At 56.9% G+C, this 23,977-nt stretch overlaps 1 protein-coding gene across 9 annotated transcripts in view; it reads right to left on the bottom strand.

Annotated features, from left to right (window-relative positions):
- Positions 1-23,977, bottom strand: part of CRTC1 (CREB regulated transcription coactivator 1) — a 72,840-nt gene that overhangs the window by 17,679 nt on the left and 31,184 nt on the right. For 6 of the 9 annotated variants that reach the window (XM_058563807.1, XM_058563809.1, XM_058563810.1 and 3 more), the window contains exons 2-8: positions 12,485-12,601; positions 11,328-11,375; positions 9,631-9,768; positions 8,550-8,611; positions 6,661-6,755; positions 3,445-3,530; positions 139-179 (exon numbers count right to left, since the gene is read on the bottom strand). In XM_058563807.1, the coding sequence (XP_058419790.1) occupies positions 139-179; positions 3,445-3,530; positions 6,661-6,755; positions 8,550-8,611; positions 9,631-9,768; positions 11,328-11,375; positions 12,485-12,601 (587 nt within the window). The remainder of the gene's footprint in view (positions 1-138; positions 180-3,444; positions 3,531-6,660; positions 6,756-8,549; positions 8,612-9,630; positions 9,769-11,327; positions 11,376-12,484; positions 12,602-23,977) is intronic. The other 3 variants (XM_058563808.1, XM_058563813.1, XM_058563814.1) reach the window with 1 other exon arrangement.

The raw sequence follows: 23,977 nt of genomic DNA, 5'->3' as shown, positions 1-23,977 counted from the left end.
GGCTGGCTGGGTGGCTGCCAACAGCAGGCCCCTCTTGTCGGGACTTGCAGCCTCGTGAGCTGATGAGAAGCTCTGGGGTCGTCCAAGCAGCCCCCCGATCAGCCTTGGGCATGCAGGGCAGGCCCTGCAGAGACTTACTTGATTCCGGGGACCTCGCAGGACTTGGGCCTGGCCCCCGTCTGAAAGAGAAGAGAGCAGAGGCTGAGCTGGCCTCTTCATGCACGTTGCAGCTCCGCGCAGCATGGCTGATCCCTCGAGGGCCAAGAGCCACCCAACAAGAAGCATGAGTCCCACAGACATAACAATCGCCCAGAGGGAGGGCAGCCTGGCGCAGACACGCCCAGAGGCAAAACCAAGAGCTGAGAAGAGAGTCTCCCTATATCTGGTAAGTAAGGAGGGCACAGCCGAGAGGCGATGCGGCCCCTTGTCAGAGCTGGCTTTCGGGGAAGAAGGTGGCTTGCCCACTCTACACCCCCAACTCTGCAGTGGGGCCACTGGAAACCTGGGTGCCCTGAGGCTGACCCCTCATTCCATTCCTGGATCAGGGTGGGCAGGGCCCCTGGGGCAGAGGCTCCTCTGCTCAGCGTCTGTTTGTCCTCGGTGGAGAAGGACATCATGTGTAGTAGCCAGAAAAGGCTTGGACCAGATGCCCTAAGCACACAGAGGGCACTGCCTGCCAGCGGTGCCCCAGCACTGTGCGCGCTCCCACACCCTCGCTCCCAGAGGACAGAGACCCTGGCTGCCCTGTGGGCTGGCCCCAGGGAGAGGGTCCCAGCAAAACTCCGTTGGCAGTGAAACCCCGACTTGCTCCTTTGCGAGTAGAGGACACTATCACCACCCAAGAACTGCAGGCTTCACGCAGGCCCTGGTCTCTCAGTCAAGGACAGAGGGAACTCTCTTCCAATGGTGGCAGACATGACGGGACAGAGCCCCGCTGATGGGGGCTCCGCTGTGTTACCTTCCCTAAGTCCCCGTCTGTCTCCTGGGCCCTTGGGTCCGTGTGCTCTTTAGGGATTATCAGACAAGCAGGTGGCCTTGCCGCACACAGTGAGGAGGGACACTGGGCTGGCACGGACTGGGGAGTCCGAGGGGTGGCATGAGACCAGCAGGCGTTAAGCCTCTGCAGGGAACACCAGCAGGACGGGTTTCTACTTGGCGACGGGCTTCTTAATTCTGAGAGTAAACACTCGCTTCATTATTGGATTTTTGCAAAGAACTCTGACAACGACTTTCCTTTTTTTTTTTCTTTTGTGAGGATGATCAGCCCTATGCTAACATCTGCCAATCCTCCTCTTTGTTTTTTTTCCTGAAGAAGACTGGCCCTGGGCTAACATCCGTGCCCATCTTCCTCCACTTTATATGGGACACAGCCACAGCATGGCTTGCCAAGCGGTGCGTCGGTGCACGCCCAGGATCCGAACCAGCGAACCCCAGGCCGCTGCAGTAGAGCCCACGCACTTAACCGCTTGCGCCACCGGGCCGGCCCCTGACGACGACTTTCTAAAGAATCTTTTCAAAAGCATTCCAGGGACCAGCCTGGTGGGAGAGCAGTTAAGTTCGCATGCTCCACTTTGGCAGCACGGGGTTCAGAGGTTCAGATCTCGGGTGTGGACCTACACAGTGCTCATCAAGCCATGCTGTGGTGGCATCCCACGTATAAAGTAGAGGAAGATGAGCACGGATGTTAGCCCAGGGCCAATCTTCCTCAGCAAAAAGAGGAGGATTGGCAACAGATGTTAGCTCAGGGCTAATCTTCCTCAAAAAAAAAAAAAAAGCATTCCATGAACGTTATGGAGAAACTAATGGATTTCTAAACAGTATTAAAAATTCACCCACTGTGCCCACCCCACCCCCAATGAATCCAACAGAACTCCTGTACTGACATCCTCACCGACACCTGGTTCCCAGCAGGTGAAAGGAGCTTCCCCATGATGCCGGGCTCTGCCGCCCTCTCCCCGCTCCCAGGAAGGTGGGGGGTTCTCCTCCCTGTCACGACACTCACCATCTTTGCCTTCTCTATGGCAGCACCACATTCTGCTTGTAAGGATCCTGATGTCCTTACTTACCCACCTCTCTGCACCTAGATGTTTCCGTTGTGTTCTCACTTTGTTCGGCCTTAGAACTCTGAGTATTTTTTCTCTGAGTATAAAAACCATATGCATTCCTTGTGCAAAACTGGAACAGGTAGGCAGGGATAAAGGGCCAATGGCAGTGCCCACACCTGCACAAGAGGATGCGCCCCACTCGCGTGTCTGCCCTCGGCCTGGTTCTACACACCCAGGCGTCTGTCCGTAGGCATCTGTGCTGCTGTCTTCATGCCCTTCTAACAGCTTATCCTGCTCTCTCCACACAAGAGTATCATCACGAGTATCTCTCACACCTTTACAATGCCTCCAAAAATCCCAACCCAACACGAGTGGAGCTCTCCACATGAGGGACTGAGGATAATTTCCTTATAAATCCCCTCCTGTTGAACATTCAGGTTGTTTCCAGTGGATTTCTGAACACATGCCTTTGAGGAACACATGGCTGTTTGCGTGTTCATCATCTCGCTATGATTTCCCGGAGGGATGAGGAATTCATATGTTGTCTCTTTCACCACAACATGACCAGCAATGGGTTTTAATTCGTTTTTTTTTTTTTAACATTCAAAATACCTTTAGTGCTAAGTGTATCTTGTTCTATTCAAATTCTTTGAAATCTGTATTCATGGCACAAATTCTATCTGATCACTAGACGTTTTTATAGACTGAACTTGAGAAATTTGTTTCTAGACCTGGAAATAATACAGAAATCTCAATCCAATTGGGACTTCGAGTAGGCTTTGCTCTCTAACAAAAGCTGTGGTTATTGTGCAAATGAATGGAAGTCTATGTTTAAGGACGACTGTAAACATTTATAAACACTGATAACTACCCAATGCTGTGGGTTAGTAGGGAGATCACAGGCTAGGAATTACGAGGTCTAGGTTCTAAACCCTGAGCATCCACACAGCCTTGGGCAGATCACCTAACCTCCCTGGCTTCAACTTCTTTTTTTTTAAATTGAGGTATAATTGACATATAACCTTAGTTTCAGGTGTACAATATAATGATTTGATACCTGTATACACTGTGAAATGATCACCACGGTAGGTCGACTTAACACCCATCCCCAGATACAACAACATGGAATGTGTCGTGAATTTGCGTGTCATCCTGTGCAGGGCCGTGCTGATCCTTATACTGGTCCAGCTGTAGTGTCTGTGCTGCCGAGGCGAGCACAGGCTGGAGTTCTCTGGTTTCCGCCAACATGACAGGCTTGCCTACACGCCTGGCCGACTCCAAGTGAGGATCACACTCCAGGGAAGGCACAGGCCCCCACGTGCTGCTTCGCCATCTTCACCAGGGCTGTGCTTAAAAGCAACAGGAAGGAAAGCTGTTTTCGAAAGCCCCGGGCCCTTACCTTCTTGGTATCCCACGCCTGCTTGGAAAGGGTCTTGTCTGTCTCCGACGTGGTCTCCTCCATGCCCGGGACTGTTAACAGTAAGACTGCAGGGGGAGAACAAGAGTCAAGAGAGGAATCTCGGGGCAGCCCTGTGGTGGCACCAGGAAGGCGCTTCCCTGACATCACAACCACGATGAGACTGAAACTGCCCCACAGAAACTTCTGGGGATACAACTAAAGTACAAAAAAGGATTTCATTAAAAAAACAAAAACAAACACAAACTTTAAAGAATAGCTGAGAACCTCTCTCTGCCTCCTGTAAGTGGCTGCCTTGCCCCACGTGCCCCACCTGCCCTGTCGCCTCCTGCCTCACCATCTTGGGCTATCAGCACCAAGCACAGGGGCCCAGGCCCCACATCGGCAGAGGCTGGGCTGATGCACCCATAGCAGCTGCAGCCCCACGAGTTAGTCACAATGCCAGCCAGCCCAAGAGGAGGGGAGGAGAGGAGGGAAGGTCTGAGGGACTGGACAGGCATCCTTCGAGGCCCTGGAACCAGCTGTACCTGAAGGCTCCTTTACTTGGACTTTTCAGTTAAGGTGAGATTAAACATTTTATGTGACCCAATTTCTTCACGCCTGCTGGAGGTTCAGTTTTCCCCTTGCAATAGAGCCATAACAAGCATAGCTAGCTGGGTCAATTCCTCCTCCTTGATACCTGGGCGGAGGGATGGGAGGGCAGCCAGGCTAACCCCTAACCCTGTCACCACATGGGCCCCTTCTAGAGAAACAGGGACAGGTGACATGTCTCCTCTCCTCCCTCAACAACTGGACTGTGAGCTGCCAGGGCTCCTGAGGGCAGCTCCCTTCCACAGTCACAGAGTGTCCAGGGATGGTGATGCCTGCCCGCCCACCTATGGGGACCCGCCAGGGAGACGGCGCCCTCAGAACTGTCCCCAGCATCAGAGACAGGAGGAAAGTGACAGGCGCTGTGTCCGTTCTTGTCACTCCTGGGTGTCTGGAATCCTTGTTTTCATTAGGGAAACATTTTCTTCCGCAATCTCGCCTTTGCTGCCCAATGAGCTGGGATCCCAGGAATACTGTGTGCGGACAGCCCCTGCGCCCCAAGGGGTGAAGTTCTGGTTGACAATCCTTCTTCTATCAGCAGAATCTCCCTGGTATGTTTAGATACTCACAGAGTGAAATGCTATCAAAAGAGCAGTAAGCATCTGGGTCAGTGTATGTGACTAATCCTCTGGTTTCAGTGTCTCAGGGCAAATCAGGTCCGTGTGGGGTTTTCTGAGGCTGGCCTCATAACACTGTACTCCTCTCTCGGGGTGACACTGCCCCAGTTTTTAAGATGGCATATACCCTACTGAAAGGTCCTGTGGACTCTGCCTCCACGCCTGGCTCCAAGGAAAGACCAGGGGCCTGGGCACAGATGTGCCCCAGCTGCAGGGATGTACGCATGGCCCAGTTGGAGGGGAGGCTCTGGGTAAGATTTAGGGAACAGCCAGCCTCTTTCCTACCCAACATAGCCAGGACGGGCCCAGGGGCTGTGGGCCAGGAGGGTTCTGAGCAGTAGAGCCAGGAAGCAGTCCAGTGTGAAGCCCTGGATCAAGCAGTAACTGAAGCTGAACATCTAGCCCTGGACTGTTGGCCATGAGCTGATAAATGCCCCTTTTGCTTGGGCTTGCTGCCCCTGACATATGAAAGAATCTGCAAGGCTCCCAGACTGCGTGGCCGTGCCCTGAATCCATGAAGAGAAGCCAATGTGAGTTTGCAGGGGCTGTTTTCTCTGCCTAGAAATCTCCTATGCACTCCTCAAAACCCAACTCAAGTAGCGCCATCTCTGAAGGATAATTTCGCTGGATAGAGTATTCTTGGCTGATAGTTTTTGTCATTCGGTATTTTGAATATATCATTCCAATCTCTCCTAGCCTATAAGGTTTCTGCTGAGAAATCTGCTGAAAGCCTGATGGGGGTTCCTTTGTAGGTTATTTTCTTCTGTCTTGCTGCCCTTGTTTCTTTGTCATTGACTTTTGCCAGTTTTACTATGATATGCCTTGAAGAAGGTCATTTTGCATTGATGTCATTAGGAGTTCTATTGGCTTCATGTACTTGTAAGGCCAGTTCCTTCCCCAGGTTTGGGAAGTTCTCCGCTATTCTTTCTTTATGCAAGCTCTCTGCTCCTCTCTCCCTCTCTTCTTCCTCTGAAAGACCTATAATCCTTATGTTACTTTTCCTAATTGAGTCGGATATTTCTCGGAGAATTTTTTTTTTTTTTAAATCTTAGTTCTCTCTCCTCCTCCACTTGCATCATTTCCAGGTTTATATCTTCAAGGTCAGTGATTCTCTCCTCCATAAGGTCTACTCTATTTTTTACGCTTTCTACATTATTTTTTACCTCATTAATTGTGTTCTTCATCTCCAGAATTTCAGTTTGGTTTTTTTTTAGAGCTTCAATCTCTTTGGTGAAGTATTCCTTCTGTTCACTAATTTTATTCCTGAGCTCACCGAACTGAGTTTTGTTGTAACTCACTGAGTTTCTTAATGACAACTACTCTGAATTCTCTGTCAGACTGTAGTCTTCTGTGACCTCAGGTTTGGTTTCTGGAAAGTTGTCATTTTCCTTCTGCTCTGCAGTGTTACTGTAGTTCTTCATGGTGTTTGATGAGCTGATCCTCTGCTGGTGCATTTGTGGTAGTAACCACCTTCTCTTACTTGGGTGTGGCTTTGGTTACTTTGGTTCTGGTCAGCTGGATCTCATGTTCCTCCACTGGCTCTCCGCGGGCTTGGGTGCTGCTGTTCCCCAGTTGTCTGGGGGTGCTGGTTGCACAACTGCCACGGGTGCTGGGTTCATGGTGTTGCTGTCACTGATGGGGGCCTGGGGACCCGGGGACTTGTATGCAGCCCCACTGATGGTGGAGCTGGTGTCAGCAGTGCTGCTACTGGGGGCTGGGGGCTCCTGCCTTGTCTGCTCACAGTTGTGTGAGCTAGGCCACCACCACTGCTGCCCCGGGGGTGTTTTGCAAATGCGGGGTGCCACTAGCCACCAATGCAAGTAGCGCCATCACTGAAAGTTTCCCTGAGCCCCTCCCCTTGTCCCACAGCACCCACTGAGTCTTTCTCTGCAGGTCTGTCCACCCAGGAGCTTGCAGCCTCCTCTGGGAACACACGGGCCACCTGCTGGACTTGTCTGACCCGAGGAAAGACGCCCACGTGCCCTGCCAATACCTCTTTTCTGGTGTGCATCCTGGGACCCGCCTGTAAAGGGCTCTGGCTGGGTGGGCGTCATTGTGCTCTGGTGCAGGGCAGAGTCAGAATTGGTCCTGGTGAAGAGGAGAGAGAGTGAGCCTGGGCCCCAAAGGGGACAAAGGGATAGTCCTGGCCCCACTCTACCCAGTGGGACAGGGTGGCAGTAGTGAGTCACTTTTGTGAGCTGTGGCACATAAGCAAAACCCTAAAGACAGTGTTCTCAAAAACCCACAGGAGTGACTGTGGTTTTTGTCTGCAAAGCCTTTGAGAACAGGAAGCTTCAGCAGAGACGTTCCCCCATTCCTAACCAGCCCTTGCCCAGCCCAGCCCTTCCGTGGGCTTCTCAGCATTAAGTAAAGGATGGTGCCTTTCTCCTGAAACCATCTGGAGAGGGGCCCAACAGTCCCACAGTGGCCTAGCCTGGGGTTACGAGCCCACAGACTGTGATCACTGGTCCCCTTCTGATGACAAACACCAACGGGCAAGGCCACCCTCAAGGATGCTCAGTTACAAACCAGGTGTGATGGGAGGGAAGAGGAGGCAGTGACATGAGGCTCGGAGAAGGCCCCAGAAGGAATGCAGCCTCCTGAGGGGCCCCTATGGGGGAATGGCTAGGGAAGGTCTTGCTCACCAGCCCAAATGCTGCCAGGAGCTCCGCCCTCTGCCCCGGAGACAGGGTGACCGAATCTGACCCAGCTGCAGGTGCCTGGAGGGAGGGTCCCCAAAACAGCCCCTCAGCTGCCCAGGGGATCTGGGCAGACACGCAAAGGGCAGGTCCAGCTGCACAACTGGCAATTCGGGGATGGCAACAAGAGCCACAAGGACGCAGTGTGGACCTCCCAGCCACTAAGAGTGAAATGGAGGGAACAGTTCAAAGAGAAAAGAGCAGTTACAAAGGACTGGGCCAGCTGAGTCTGACCCAAGGGCTGGCCGAGCAGTGAGGAGCCAGTCAGGGCCCTGGCCTCGCCCACCAGCTGTGTGTCCCTAAGCAAGTGTTCTGGCTTTTCTGTGCTCAATTTCCTTATGTCTAAAATGGGGAGGATAACACCACTTACTTCACAAAGTTCTGTGCATCTTATATCAATTAATGTACATGATGGTTGATACGGGGCCTAATATATGAAATGTGCTTGACAGGTATTTAACTGCTAATATTATATCACATATTATGAATATACGCGTGTGTGTATATATTTTCTTAAACAACTTGCTTGCTTTTGGTCTTTGTCTACTGAAATCACCTACGTATATATTTGGTGTATGTGTGGTAAATATATGTAACATAAAATTTACCATTTTAACCATTTTTGAGTGTATACCTCTATGGCGTTATTACATTCACGTTGGTGTGCACCTATGCTACTATAGGTATTTACATTAACTGTATTATTGTTATTTTAGACCTTTCTAGATGATGGCATTAGGGGTGTGTTTTTCTTTCTTTCAGATACCTTTACGTATTTTCCTCATCTTCTAGTAATAAATATATAATACTTTTATAATCGCACTTTCAATGGCTGCTTAGGAATGTGGGAAACCACTCACAACATAATATTAAATGAAAAAAAGCAAGCTCCAACACTGAATATCCAACACAATCCCAACTATGTTTAAAAATACACACACACACACACAAACACACACACACACACACACACACACAAACAGAAAGCAAACAAAAACTCTGGAAGACCCCAAAGCTGTGACCTCATTGTTATAGGGATAGACCTGGTTTCTAGAAACTTCTGGATGCTTCTTAGTTTGTCACTTGTAAGCGACTGTGTATTATTGGTTTTCCGAGCACGACCACAAAGAAAGTTTGGTTTTGTTTTCAATGAGAAGGCTGCGGGTAGCTCTGGGTCACTGACCTTCTCCAGCTGGTGTCTGCGGGCGGCGAGAGGTACACGGTGCCGTACGGGCAGCTGTCTGCGTGAACATGAGTTAAGGGGACAGCACTGTCAGCTTAGGCCCGGCCCCGAGTCCCAGGAACCCCCGGCCGGCCAGCCTGCACAGCCAGGCTGTTGGGAGCCGGCAAACAGCTGGGGCCGTGGGGCGGGGGCCTTTCCTGCCTGGCTGCAAGCAGCCCCCAGGGTGTGGCCCTGTCCACCTAGCACTCAGCACTCACCCACTGTGAGCACACGTGCGCAGTGCACCCATTCCAAGAGGGGCCTCGGCTGCGAAACCAGGCCTGCGGGGCAGTGGGGAATCTAACTCAGCTGACCCGTCTTGACTCTTAACTGTGGGCCAAGGGGACAGCTCCCGGGGCCCGAGGGCTCAGTCTGGGGCCCAGCTGGTTGGGCTCCCCCAGCCACGGAAATGAGAATGGGGAAAGATCAGGCTTCTCTGTTCAAGAGAGCCGGCGGGTCCCGGCAGTGGCGGGTCAGACTCTGGCGATGGGAGGGGCCTGGCTGGCCAAGTTGGGGGTAGGGGTGGGACTCCATGGATCTCTCTGCTTGGCTGAGGTGGGGAGGTGAATTCTGCAGCCTGCAGAGATCAAGTCTCCCTTGGATCTGTCTAGGTCTGGCTCAGACCTCCTCGGCCCCACTACCTTGGCTGGGCTGCCCTCCATGCTGTCCATCAACTCAGCCTGGACACACAGGTGCTCTGCTCACAGCCTTCCTGGGCCACTGCCCAGCTGGGCAACCAAGTGCAATGTGGTCCGGCCTCACCTTCCCCAACTCCCACCTCAGGCTGTGTGCTCCCGCAGCCACCTCTGCGTCCTTGTTTCCTGTGCCCCCACCTACCCCACAAGCCTGGCGAAAGGGTCTTCAAGGAGCCACAACACCTCCTCCAAGAAGTCCTCCCGGGGGCCCTGAAGGCTGGGGCAGCCTTGATTCCATCGCCAGAGCCAGCAGTGGGTGGCTCCATCAGCTAGACAAATTCTGGGTCTGGCAGTCGCCAATAGGGCCCGGACCCCTCACCCATGCACATCCTTTAGGAGAAGGATATCTGCCGTCCATGTTTGTCTACTGACAGGGGCCGGCGGTGTGGGGAGCCGAGCCGGCTGCGCTCCCGGTACACTCTGTCTACCAGCCCGTGGTGCCGGGTGGTCCGGCTGGTGTCCAGGCCCGAGGACTGGAAGGGTGTCTGGGGAGGGGAGGGGGCCGGAAAGGGGAGGGAGGGGTGGAAGGAATGGGAAAAAAGAGAAACCCAAAACACCGTTATCAGCTGTGGCCTGAGATCTGACCCCAGCTCTGCCCTGAAGACCTGACCTCAGGGTCCCCGCTCCCATGACACCTTCAGCCACCACTCCACAGCTCAGACGGGCTTCCTCCTGCAGCCTCAGCCCCCCGGCCTCTGAGCACTGCAGGGGTGGGGGCGAGCCAGGAGTCCTGGGCACCAGGGCGGCAGGCGTGCAGTACAGCTGGCATGCACGGGCCAGGCAGAGCGGCGCAAGCTCGGGGCCCGGTGTCGGCTGGGGTACCAGGGTTGCAGACGGCCTGAGCGCCCCTCCAGCCTCTCCAGGTGCAGATAGGCCTCTGCCTTCTCTCTCCGGGCCTGGCCGGCCTCCTCTCCCCACCTACGTCATCCCTGGAGGGGCTTGCCAAGAGACAGCCCTGGGGCTTCCAGCCGAGGATGTCGAGGGGCCCACCTGGCCAAGTGCTGGCTCCCTGGAGGCTCCTCCTTCAGCCCGGGTGGGCTTGATGGAGACTCAACCCCCATGCACCCTCCCCAGACCTCATCCAGGCATTGCATGAGGCACCACCGGGAGCCAAGCGCAGGCGCCTTCCGGAGCCCTCGCCCACAGCTTGGCCGGATGGGGCTTCCTTCCAGCACCTGGGGCTGGCACGAGGCCCCTGGCCAGGCCCTGCTCTCCCTCCTGGCTCCATGCCCCTAGGGCCCCCAGGAGCCTGCTCTCTGCCTGCCCTGGCACCATGGGGCCTCTAGCCATCTGACTAGAGGACAAGACAGGCGGCCTTAGCCAGCTCTGGACACAGCCAGTTCCCCCACCCGGCCATCTGGTCCTTGGGCCCTAATGTCTTCTCTGGGCAGCTGGGCAAAAAGCAATTTCCTTCTGGAAGACTGCCACTGGCTGGAGTCACTGTTCCTCCCCACCCGTCCAAACACCCCGGCCAGCATCAGGGTGACTGCTCTTCCTGGTCCGGGGACCCCCGTCTCTCTCTGACCTGGTAAGGACCCTCCAGCTTGGGTCTTTCTGCACCTTTGCCTCCCAAAGGCTGCGGGGCTGGGAGACAGCCATGACTGAGGGAGGGTGGGGACCTTGCCATCCGGGCACGGACACCGGAGGGCAGGGGCTGTTCATCTCCTCCTAGAGATTCTTGGAAGGCCAGAGGGGAAACTGAGGTGGCTGAAGCAGAGCCAGAGGCAGAGAAAAGCTCGGGCCCGGCCACAGCCTGGCTCACCAGGCCACGTCTAGGATCCACGCACACGCATGTATGTGTGTGTCACAGGAATGAACCGTGCAGCATTGATGTGCATGCTCGGATCCCCAGGTGGAGGTCTCTCAACGCGACCACAAGCACGGCCCCAGATGGGGGTGCAGAGCAGATCTGTTTCCGTTTGGTGGACGGGACACCACCCACTGGGCCATGGGGGCTAGGGGGGTGGCCACACAGGAACACCCAGCACCCACGCTGGGGACACGGCTCAGGGGCTGGGTGGCCTCAGCCCAGGGGCTCATTTACCAGAGAGACAGGAGCCGCTGCCAGGGCCTCCCCCAGAAATCCGCTGGGCTGAAAATGCAAAGAATCGAGACTTTGAGACATTCCTGCCTCGCCCAGGCCCCCGTGCACCCTCAGCCCGAGGGGGCTCTACACCGACCCCAGGCAGGGCCAAGCTGGGGGCTGCCCAGAAAGATGCTCTCCTCAAGGGAGGAGGAGACACAGGAAACAGAGAGGAGAGATGGGGAGGAGGGAGAGAAGCGAAACGAGGGGGCCTTGACCGAGAGGCCAGGCTCTGGGCAGACGGGGTCCGGGCAGCGGCCCACACATCTGCTCTGATGAGGAGGGGCTCGCCCCGGGGCCCAGGGAATGCAGAGGAGGCATCCCCTTGGGGGCCGGGAGGACCCCAAGCCAGCCTGGGGGACCCTGGGCAGTGCCCTGCTGTGTCCTGGGGCAGCGTGGGAGGAGTAGGAGCTGGGGAGCGACTCAGGTGGGCAGGTGGGGGACTGAGCTCCCCAGGGACCTGCCCAGCTCCACCTGGCCTGTCAGCACGTGGACAGACACGGCTGTTTCCAGGGCCCTGTCCCAGCAATGGACCTGTCCCTGCAGAGCCCAGACATCGTGCCAGGGGTGGGCTCACCTCACCCCAGCTTCCACCTGCAGACCAGGGCCAGGGCATGGCCTGGGGGAAGAGGCCGGCCCTACGCCTGGGCGGTGGGCCTTATCTCACATTATTTATGATAGGGATGTGCACAGCGGCCCTGCGGCCTGCGGGAGCCACGCTGTGTGGGTCTCTGCCAAGAAACGTTTGCAGACAAGTGGGGTCAGGCCACGGGGCCTCCTTCTGAGAATTGCTGGGCTTGCGGATTAGTGAGGCGGGACAGAGCCAAGCCCCAGAGGCCCCGAGCGGTTCCCGCTGCCGCACAGCCGGCCAACAGGTGTAGTGGCTGCCGAAACGCTCAAGGCCAGACCACGGCCTCGCTTCAGGGTCTGCTGACAGGGGCCGGGCCAAGGGGATCCAGGAGAGCACCGGGGCAGGAGAGGAGTAGGCGGTGGGGCAGGGTAGTGACCCTAGCTGTCCGCAGTGGCCATCATGCACACATGCTTGGGCTGTGGCCAGGGCAGGGTCTGGAGTGCAATGCGCCCCAGGTGGGAGGCAGTGCGTTTGGATGGGGGCTCACCTGGAAGGGCAGATCCACGGTGCCACTCCCAATCTGGTTCACGTTGGGCAGGGACCCGCCGTAGTACTGGCCACGGCTCGGGCCCAGCTGCAGGTACTGAGATTTCTGGAGCTGGAGCTGCAAGAGAGAAGCCAGCAGCTGCAGTGGGGCCGGGGGGCCCTCTCGAGCACACCCCACAGAGTACCACCCCCAAGGGCCCCGAAAGAACCCCAGCGATGGGGTCAGTGGCACCAGTCACAGAGGGTGGGGACCTCGTCACTCAGATTCTTAGAGGAGCCACGTGCCTCTCTACCATAAATGGCAGAACCAGAAACCCAAGGTGCCCTGGCCAGCCCTCCCCAGAACTCCATTAACTTGGGGGAGGCTTGCTGGCGGGCTCGGCCGGTTTGTGAATGAGTGAGAGTATCCATGTACCTGGAGCCTGCAGCCCGAGGAGGCGGCCCCTCACCCCCCCGGGGGAGCCATTTCTTATCACTGCCAAAGTCTACGTTCCTGGGGCGGAGGCCAGAGGCTGCAAATTGACCCCCAGACACAGGAGAAATCGTCTTTCCAATGGCCTGAATCAGAGCGGCCGTCTCAGAAGCACAGTGCTGGCTTTCCAGGGGCAGGATGTGCAGTCCCTGCGGCAGCACACAGGGCAAGCGGGGCTGCCAGAGCCCGTCTGAGCTCTATGGGGTCCTGCCCAAGCCCCCTCCCTGTCCTGCCGCCTCACAGGGGCCAGGCCCAGTGGAGGGCCTTTATCTGGGCTCGCTGCAACCCTGCACAGCCCTCCGCCTGGCACTTGCATGGGGATTTGTCGCGTGGGCCGGCCTCAGAACTAGGAGCCTGGGGCTCCCTTACCGGCCCCGGCTGCCTCGGCTGCCTCAGAACGGGACTGGGACCCGGCCTCTTCTCCCTCGAGCAGCCAATTCCACTTGCCCTGGATCAACGGCAGATGCCCCTGACCTGGTCAGCACCACCAACGGCCCTTGGGGCCGCAGGTCCACAACGCCTGTCACACTGCCATAGGAGACAGGCTCCGTGACCGAGGGCAGCGGCTGGGCACGTGGGGAGGGTGGGCGTCCGCTCCGGCCAGCTGGGCGGTTGCTAGGGTCGACGGTGTATACACAACAAGGCCAGTTCATGTTCCCTCGCAAACAGCTCCTGGCAGTGCTCCATGAGCTGGCCGCCCGCACCGCCCTGCTCTCCCACACTGGCCCCAGCTTCCTGGGGGGCCTCGGACACCGGAGGGGGAAGCGAAGCTCAGGAACTGGCCACCCGCCCAGCCGAGCACCTCACCTAGGTAAACAGCTGTTTCCTCGAGCCGCGGTGGAGCCGAGGAGACTGACCTTTCTTGCTCCTTTGCGGTTGGTTCTCAGGCGCCTGCGGGGCCAGGCCCAGGGTCTGTCTCTGACGGCTGGGGACACTCACCGTGAACACCCCACTGTGTCCCTCCCCACAGTCATGAGGGATAAAACAGGCCAGATCCTGGCCAGAGGGACAGGGAAGCCCAGCGTGGTGGGCAGAGGTCACCTCCAAGCTGAAACCACCCCCCATGCCCTCCTTGCGTCTGAGCTGTGTGGCAGGAGCCTGCGCTGTGTCCGCCTCTCAAGAACCATGTGGCCCTGGAGGGCCATGGCCCTCTTCTGGGCCTCAGTTTCCCCTCCCCCAAGTGGGCTGTCCAGGCGAGTGTGCATGCAAATGCCTGGCGTGTGATACAGGAAGTACTCACACCACATGCACTTTCATCACAGGCTGACCCACCAGCTCTGGAACCCCCACGTCGAAGGCAAACACTCCACAAAGCTGCCCGGTCCCGGGCCAGACGGAGCCCAGTGCTGAGGATGAGCTACAGGATCGGGGACTGACAGGACGCTCACAGCCTGCATGCTGCTGCAACACTGGCCCACCTGGGCCCACCTCTGTCCAAACCTCTCTCTCCGATGGCCCCCCACCCCCCGCCCACTTTGCTATGGAACTGTCAGACTGCAGGGGCATGGCCTCTGGGTCTGGAACGCATGCATGTGGGGGCGCTGTTCTTCCTTTGGGGGACCCCGTGTGCATCCTTGGTTGCAAGTGGGGCTGCGCAGGAAGGAGTTAACCTGGCCCACAGAGGTCTGGCCTTTGCCCCCAGCTCCCGGGAAGGGGAAGCCCTCAGAAGGTCCTTGCTGCTAAGAGTGTCTTTGCTGGCCTGGGGCCACAGTGGGTGGTCTGCGTCAACAGTGTGATTTAGGGTGGGGGTCTTGGGCCATGTGGCATCAGCTCCCCTCCGCAGGGGCTGGAGATGGAGGTCAGCCACGTGGGTAGTCAGCTGGGTCTGCACATATGAGCCCCAATAAAAACTCTGGACACTGAGACTCAAGGAGCCTCCCTGGATGGCAGTACACCATGCATGTTGTCACACATTGGTGCTGGGAGAAGCGCTGTTCCCACAACTCCATGGCGAGGGGACAACCAGAAATTCCATGCATTGGACTCTCCTGGACGCCACCCCATGCACCCCGTCCCTTTGCCGACTGCAATTTGTGTCCTCTCGCTGTAATAAACTCTAAGTGTGTGTAGAATGGTTTTCAGTAAGTTCTGAGAGCTTCTAATGACTGTTGACCTGAGTGTGGTCTTTGGAACACTCCAATTCTGCAGTTGGTGTCAGACATGAGGGTGGTCCGGGGGACCCCCTAACTTTGCAGGAGCTGAATGCTCTCTCAGGCCTGGCTGGGAACCCCCAGGAGCAGGGTCCAGGGGTGAGGAATTGCCAGACTGAGGCTCCACCCATGGACCTGCTGCCTCAGAGGGAGGATAGCAGAGTGACACCATGGACAGAGTCTGACAAGCCGCTGGTCACTGAAGCTCATGCCTCTTCCCGCTGCCAAGCCATGGTCCCTCAGGCATCTCTCTGCCCAGCGGCCCTCACTCTGTGACCACTCAACAGCACTTCCCCTTGACCCTGCCAACAGAGCTCCATGAACCCAGCATCCAAGCCAGGGCCTGTCACTCAGCAGAACCCACTGGTGGAACAAACCTACGAACACGTGAGTAAGTGAATAAACGAACACCACCATTCCCATACTCAGGGGCTGACTTTCACAAGCCAGATGAGAGGCCCGTCTGGAGGCCACGAAAGGACCTTTCAGGATGCCAACACAGCTCCCGATGCCCGTATGGAGGCTTGGGGCTGACACAGGGCTCAGAGGCCTCCCCTCCCCCTGCCCTGTCCTCATGGCTGCTGGCCATGGCGGGGCAGGCAGGGAAGTGAGGCCTGGACAAGGCTGTTGTATGCTGGAGACCACCCGCTGGAAAGGGAGAGCTTCAGCTCCCTGGACTCCTCCTTGCTTGTGGCCTGTGAGTCAGACAGCTCCAGGTCTGAGAAGGGCTCCCTGACTCTGAGAGTGGACCGCACATTAGATTCAGAGGGCCTGAGCTGAGGGTGGGCAGGCGCCCCATTACCACGCTTTTGCTGTGGCCTCCCTGCCCTCCACTCTCCCCACTCTTTGTTCCCTCTGGCCGCTTGGCCCCAAAGCACCCCATTTGTGGCCCCCTAGGGCCTCAGCCTATGACAGCCCCCCTTCGACACCCATCCCAGAGGGGCCTCCCTGACACCCTGCCCAAGGTACAGCCCCCCAAGTCGCTATCAGCCTCTGGCTTTGCTGTTGTTGTTTTTAATAAAGTTTTCATTGTGAAAGTTGCAGATTTACAGAAAAACAGCAAAGATACTACAGAGTCCCTGAATATCCCTTACCCAGCTACCCTCTGACCTCACTGGGCCAACGCTAAGAAAACGACTGCGGTGCAGCTCCACCGACTGAGCCTATTTACTTGCCTCTTGGCTTCTCTAACCATCTTCGCTGTGTCTGAAATGCCTTTGCTCGTGACCCTGGCCACCATCCCCATCCCATACCCACAGACAGTGGGCACCTGAAACTCACGGTCTGCTGGTCATGCTGTGTCCAGTGCCAGGACTGCATATAGCCATGCTGGACCCTTGGCAAGTGCTGCTATGTGTCTGGCCTCGCCTCCCACCTGCCTGCTGCAGCCCTGGATCTTTCCAGATCAACAGTCCCATCCGTGCCTCTCAAATTTTCTTGCCCTAAGGTTTGAACCAATGGGCCGAGCAGTGCCAGACCCCGGGGATCAGAGGCATCTCAGGGCTGAGGACAACAGGGCCACAAAGGATGACCGGGAAGCACAGCGCAGACATCAGCCATCCTGTGCTCAGTCTCCCCGCCCCGAGTGTACAGATGGCACCCCAGGTGTCCCTGAGCCCCCGCTGTGGGGCATAGAGCCCTTCTGAAGTCTCAGCACATTTACGCATCAAGCCGACCCTGTCGTAAGTGTCCTGGGGCTACCAGAACACACTACCACAGAATGGGTGGCTTAAAACAACAGCAATTTACTGTCTCACAGTTCAAGAGGTGGAAGTCCAAAATCAAGGTGCAAGTAGGTTGGCTCCTCCTGGAGGCTCTGAGGGAGGATCTGTTCCAGGCCTCTCTCAACTTCTGGGGGCTCCAAGCGTTCCTTGGCTCATGGCTGCATCACTCCCATCTCTGCCTCCATCTCCTGTGGTCTTCTTTGTGTCTGTGCCTCAAATCTCTCTCTTTTGTCTTATAATAGTACCTGTCATTGGATTCAGGCCCACCTTAATCCAGAATGATCTCATCTCAAGACCCTTAATTATATCTGCAAAGGCCCTCTTGCCAAATAAGGTCACATTCCCAGGTCATAGGAGTGAGCACGTAGACATATCTTTTGCAGGGGACACAATTCAATCCAAGACAGGCCCTCTGAGGGAGGCAGCAGGACACTCCACTTTCTAGATGGGAAAACCAAGGCTCGGTGGCTGAGGGAACTGCCCAGGGCCACCCAGCTCAGAAGTGGCCAAGCGGGGCACAGACCCCACTCCTGGAACTTGACCCCTGCGTGACCCTGTGGACCAGTGGGCGGTTGGGACCGCAGAGTGCCACAGAGGCCACGTCGCATCTTGACAAGAGTGTCCAGCTCCTCTGAGAGCTTCTGGTCACAGCACCAACCTGACGATGACTCTACACGTGGGCTCTATCATGGGCAAGCCCAGTACAGGTCTCCCTATAAAAATCCGCCTGTGGACCTGCCTCGGCCCTGAGCCCCTCGTTTCCAGGCAGGGCCCCCTCCCCCGACACACAGCCTGTGCCCAAGGTCCCCATACACAAAATCCTTCTCCCCTCTCCCTGCCCAACACCCACTTCCCCTGCAGAGCCCTGTGTAAACAGTGGCCTCTCTGGCCTCCCCTAGCCCCCTTCCTGACAGGATCCCACAGGGCCTCGCCCAGCACAGCACGCAGCCCTGGCCTCTGTCCATGCCCACGCCCCTACCGGACACGGCCCCTCATTCTGGTGGCCTCCAGGTGGCTGAGGAACGGGGGCCGGTGGCCCTGGGAAGGCGTGGTGTGACAGACACAGCCACTTCTTCAGGGCAGCCCCCAATCCTCCGGGACCTGCACAGGATGCAGCAATACCCCCACCTGCCAATCCCTCCCAGGCCTTGTGCTCCAGACAGAGCTGGCCTTAGTGGAGCCTGCCAGAAATCACCATGGCAACTGGCCGGCCTTCTAATAAGATTAAGGGAAGCAGGCGTGCTGAAGGCTGAGCTCTGTCCTGCAAAGCCAGGGCAGGCGCAGGGGCCACACTGTGGGGGGCCAGGGAGGAGGTGTGTGCTCCAAGCGGCCTCAGTGTCCCCCTCACCACAAAAGCCTGCACGGTCTGGCCCTCTGCTCTCCCTAACCACTGAGCTCCAGCACACAGGCCTCCTCACAGCCCCTCCATCAGCTGAGAAGGTCGTTGCCTCGGGGCCCTTGCACTGGCACTCCCTGCTCCAGAAGGCTCTTCCCGCTGGGCCAGCCCAACACCATGTACCTCACCCCCGTGGGGTCGTCTCCTCCGCAGCTCACTGTCCAAAACCACCCCACTGTGTTCTGTCTGTCTCCCCCTGTCAGACTGTCAGCCCCATGAGGACCCTGGCACATGGAACAGCCAGGCACACACGTGGTCAGTGAGTGAGCAGACACTGGATAAACATGTGCGCACAGGAACAACTACTAGACACGCTCAGAACCCTGGCAGAGCCCACATTTCTCCTGCACCCACGTGGGACCCCTGTCCACTGCCTACAGTTAGGAAGAACAGACACTGCCCAAGTGCAGAGGCAAAGAACCACCCACAAGAAGGAGGCGGACGGCGAACGCTGTCTCCTCGCCAGCTCGAGCGCACGACGCTTCCGGGCCCCGAGCACTGCCCGGGAGCCCGGGGGAACTCGCACGCCGTGACCCGCAACCCCGAACCTCAGGGCTCCCCTAGGTGGAGGCCTCAGAAGGCTGCCAAGGGCAGAGAGGCCTGGAACGGGCCACCTTTGGGAGTGTTTCCTGGGAAGGACGGACCAGGGCTTCGTCAGGTTCTCTAAGCATTCCAGCAGTCGTGGGGGTACGTGGAGGGAGCCCCAAGAGCCACTGAAAGGATCTGATTCTGAGTCACGTGGAGCTGCCCACAGATTTTCTGGGGCCACTGTTCCCTGACGAGCGTGTGCATCCCAGTTTGTCTGGCTACGTCCCTCCAGGTTCCTTGCATGGCCTGGCCCGGCCCTGGGAGGCCCCCCGTGTCAGCTTGGGCACCAGGTGGCCAGTTCGAGGAAGACAAATGGCCCCTCCTGGGCTCCATTCATCACACTGGGCCCCCCACTGCTCAGCTGAGGTTGGGTGATATGTAAGGCTGTGGACAGCTCACTGAGACCACAGAGGTGACTCCAAACACCCCGGGCAGAGTCACCCCAGAGAGAGGAGGGCAGAGGGCTGCTGGTTCCAAGCCAGGATGCCCTGGCCTCCGCCCTATGGCCGCTGAGACACTAGCAGTGACCACTCATGCCGAGTGTCCATGGGATGTACAGTCTCTCTCCACGCCTCCCCTGCCCACTCCAGAAAGGATCAGAAACCCAGGGCTCTGGGGGAGACGGCTATACCTGAACACGTGACCAACCAGGAAGGCCAGGGACTGCTCTTCTCTCTCTCTCTTTAAACTTTCTTCTTTTTTATCGAAGTAATGTTTACATAACATAAAATGAACCATTATAAAACCAACAATTCATTGGCATCTAGCACCTTCAAAATATTGTGCAATCACCACCTCTATCTAGTCCCAGAACATTCCCATCACCCCAAAAAGAGACCCCGCCCCGTAAGCAGTCACTCCCCATCCCTCTCCCCCAGACCCTGACAACACTAGTCTACTTTCTGTCTCTGTGGATTTGCCTGTTCTGGACATTTCATATAAATGGGATCACACACTATTTGTCCTTTTGTGTCTGGGTTCATTCACTCAGCATGAGGTTTTCGAGGTTCATCTACATTGTAACATGTCAGAGCTTCATTCCTTTTTATGGCTGAGTAATATTCCATTGTGTGGATGGACCGCATTTTGTGTATCCTTCATCTGTTGATGGACATTTGGGTTGTTTCCACGTTTTGGCTGCTGTGAACAGTGCTGCATGACCACACGTGTGCAAGTACCTGTCTGCCACCCCATTTCCAAATCTCCAGGTCTCTCCCCAGGAGCGGAGTTGCTGGGTCACATGGTCATTCTCTGTTCAACTTACTGAGGGAGCCGTCAGACTCTCCCACATTGTACATGCCCCCCAGCAGTGTGTGAGGGTTCCGATTCCTCCACACCCTCGCCAGCACTGCTGGTTCCTGTTTTTCTGGTAGGAGCCGTCCTGACGGGTGTGAGCTATATCTCACGGTGGTTCTTACTTGCATTTCCCTGATGACCAGTGACACTGAGCAACTTCTCACGTGCTTGGTGGCCATTTGAATATCTTCTTTGGACAGACGTCTATTCAAGTCCTTTGCCCATTTTTAAACTGGGTTGTCTTTTTCTTGTTGAGTTGCAGGAGTTCTTTATATATTCTGGATATTAATCCCTTATCAGCTGTATGGTTTGCAAATATTTTCTCCCATTCTGTGGGTTCTCTTCTCACTTTCTTGATAGTCTTTTGATGTGCAAAAGTTTTCAATGTTGATAGAGACCAATTAATCTATTTTTCTTCTGTTGCTCGTGAAAAATCCGTTGCCTAACCCAAAGCCAGAAAGATTTACACTTATGCTTCCTTCCAGGAGTCTTATAGTTTTAGCTCTTACATTTAGGTCTTTGGTCCACTTTGAGTTAATTCTTGTTAACTTCGTTGCTGCTCTGGTCCCACCTCCCCACCAGCCCCCAAGGCAACTGAGGGTTGCCTTGAGGAGAGCCAGGCAGACCCCACGGAAGTGAGTCTGGTACACTGGAGTTTCTCATTAAACATCTGCCAAGCGCAGGAGGGAATAATGAATGAATGAGGGAATGAATGAACGAGTCACAGGCGTGTGGCCCAGCACCGATTCCAGGCTGAGTCACCCCGGCCCGCGGCCCCCTGGCCATCCGAGACACTCCCCAGCTGCCTCCCCCCTCATTCCCAAAGTGTAAATACAGAACCAGATACACAAACACCAGCGTGCCTCGGAATGCCTTTAATCAGGCCCTGCTGCCGCTGCCAAATTCCCAGCCCGGCAGAGTCAGAGGGTCTGCAGCGAGCACGTTTGGACTCCCTTGCTGGTGGTGGTGGTGAACACAGATGTTCCGGCTGGGACGTGTGAAGGGTCCCTCGGGGTCTGAGTGCAGCACAGCTGGCTCAAGGAGGCCTTTCTCCCTGTGAATGAGACCCCAGCCCTGCCAGTCAGCTGGGCACCCACCCTGGGTGGGGCCTCGCAGCAGCCCTGGGATGGGGGGACACATGGCTTCACCTCTGTTTTACAAGTGGGGAAACTGAGGCACTGAGGGACGCGAGGTTTGCTTGAGGTCACCAAGAGATGGGAGGGGGCCTCAGTTACAATCTAGGCTCTTTCCCTGGCAAACCCCAACTTCCCCTCAGTGGCCCACAAGGCCAGCCCTTGCCATCTGCCTCTGTGCCCTTGTATCCACCGCCCTCTTTTCTGGAACCTTCCACGGCAGCTCCTTCTCATCATTTGGGTTTCAGCTCAAACATCACCTCCTCAAGAAGCCTTCCCTGACCCCCTACTTCCAAAATACCCCTCTGTATTAGTTTGGGCTGCCATGACAAAACACCACAGAGACTGAGCAGCTTAAACAACATTCATTTCTCAAAGTTCTAGAGGCTGAAGTCCGAGACCAGGGTTCCGGGACAGCCTCTGGTGTGCGCCCTCTCACTGGCCTGCAGAAGGCCGCCTTCCCCGTGTCCTCACGTGGCCTTTCCTTGAGAAATGTGAGGAGAGAACTCTCTCTCTCCTGTTGGATCAGGACCCCATCCCTATAACCTCATTTTACCTTAATCACCTCCTCACAGGCCCCATCTCCACATACAGTCACACTGGAGGTTAGCGCTTCCCCATATGAATTTGGGGGATACAATTCCGTCCCCAGCACTCTCTCACAGATATGCTGCCAGCCTGTGTCTGTCTGGTGGGCCAGCATGCCCTAACAGCTGGGCCCTGCTTGCCCATCCTCTGTGGGTGCCTCAGGGACCAGCGACTCCCTCGGGAAACGAACGTCAACAGCTGTATCTGGAACTGGGGAGCCCCGGAATCACCCTACAGCCTGAATCCTCTGGTAACACCCAGAGCCAGCCAGGCCCAGGCAAAGCCCAGGGACCCCAGGACTCTCCCGGCAGGAGGCCCCTGGGTGCAGGGTGGAGTGGCCTGTGGAAAGGGGCCTTCTCTGGGCCTGGCCCCGGAGAGCCCGAGAGTCGGCGAGGCACAGGTGACCAGCGGTGCACACTCTCTGGGGGCTGCTGAGGGAAGAATCAGTTGCCCAAATGTAAAGCGATGCGCCTGCTCCCCGGGGCCATAGGCCAGGGGTTGGCTGGGAGCACCTGGCAAGCATCTCAGGCGGCTGCAAGACAGCATGACGGAGCAGGAACCCCTGTACTGGGCTAACCAGTGTCCCAAAACTCACGCCCACCCCGAACCTCAGAATGTCACTTTGTTTGAAAACAGAGTTTTTGCAGATGTAATTACTTAAGGCTCTTGTGAGGAGGTCATCCTGGATTTAGGAAGGTCCCTAAATCCCATGACTGGTGTCCTTACAAGAAGAGGACACAGAGACTGACAGGGAGACAGCTATGTGAAGACAGAGGCAGAGATCAGGTGATGCGGCCACAAGCCAAGGAACCCCAAGGGGTGCCGGCAGCCATCAGGAGCTGGGAGAGAGGCCTGGGACGGACTCCCCCTCAGCGCCCCCAGAAGGAGCCAACCCTGCCCACACCCTGATCTCGGACTTCTAGCCTCCAGAATTAAGGGGGCATCAATTCCTCTTGTTTTAAGCCCCAGTTTACGGTACTTTGCAACGGCAGCCCCAGGACACTAACTGCCACGAAGCAGAGTCCACGGGGGCCAGAGGGAGGCAGGGCCACTCAGAGCCAAGCTTGGGGCAGGCGGGGACCCTGAGACTGGACAGTGGGGGAAGGCTGACGATGGGGACCCTCAAGTCAATACTCCAGGCTGCAGAATGAGTTAATAAGGGTCCCAGCAGAGGGAACAGCAAGGGCAGAAGTGGAGGCCCACGAAGAGAGGGAGGAAGGATGAGGCCAGGCCAGCTCTGAAGGGCGGTCACTGCAGAGGGACAGGGAGGGCAACACTGGAGCCCAGACCAGGACAGCACAGGGGGTGGCCAACGCCTGGCTGGAGACCCAGTGCTGGCGACACAGTGGACTTGCCAGGCAGGTGGGGTCTTGGCACACTGGGAACTGCAAAAGGGCCATCCCCAAGACACCTCCCCAGCAGGTCCCAGGGACGCCCCTCCCCGACCCCATGCCAACCCCACCCCCAGGCCCTCAGGGCTGCGGCAGGTGGAGCAACGTGGCTGTGGGGTCTCACCAGGCACAGAGGTCAGCCCTGGCTACTCATCTCCCTCTGGCCTGCAACTGGGCACTGCATCCCCAGGGCTGGAGCGGCATCCAGCGAGCCGGGGCCTCAGCAGTGCAACCCCCCGACTCCTCATCCACATACTGACTCCGGGGCCACAGCACGTCACCGTCAGGTCCACAGGGGCTATATGCAGCAGGCCGGGAGGGTCTAGTGTTTGCCTGCCCACTCCCGCCCTGGACGAGCCCCGGCAGGTTCAGGAGAGCCACGAGGGGCCCCAAGTGGGATGCAGGGGTCGTGCTGTGCAGGGCCCACACACAGCCCGAAGGCAAAGCCCAGTGCCGCCAGCAGGGCCAACTGGAGACACAGGCCACCTTCCACCATTCTCTGGTGGGGGCCATGCACAGCTGTGGGCTGCTGAGGCACTTTCTGCATTTCAGATATCTGCTCCCCCACTTCCACGTCATGGTGTCCACGGGAGAGGAGGCCAACTGCCCCACACGGCACAGGGTGACCAGCACATGAGCACCACCCCCAACCCCATCTGTCTGAGCGCCAGCTTCCTGCAGCACAGCGGAGTATGCCCACCGCTAGCCAGCATCCCCCGAGGCAAGTGGCCGACCAGGCACACGGCAAGGCTCCGT

The sequence above is a fragment of the Diceros bicornis genome, chromosome 20 (assembly GCF_020826845.1).
Source record: "Diceros bicornis minor isolate mBicDic1 chromosome 20, mDicBic1.mat.cur, whole genome shotgun sequence".
Classification (NCBI taxonomy): Eukaryota; Metazoa; Chordata; class Mammalia; order Perissodactyla; family Rhinocerotidae; genus Diceros; species Diceros bicornis.
Note: the sequence above shows the minus strand (reverse complement) of the source record. Positions and strands in the feature narration are given on the sequence as shown.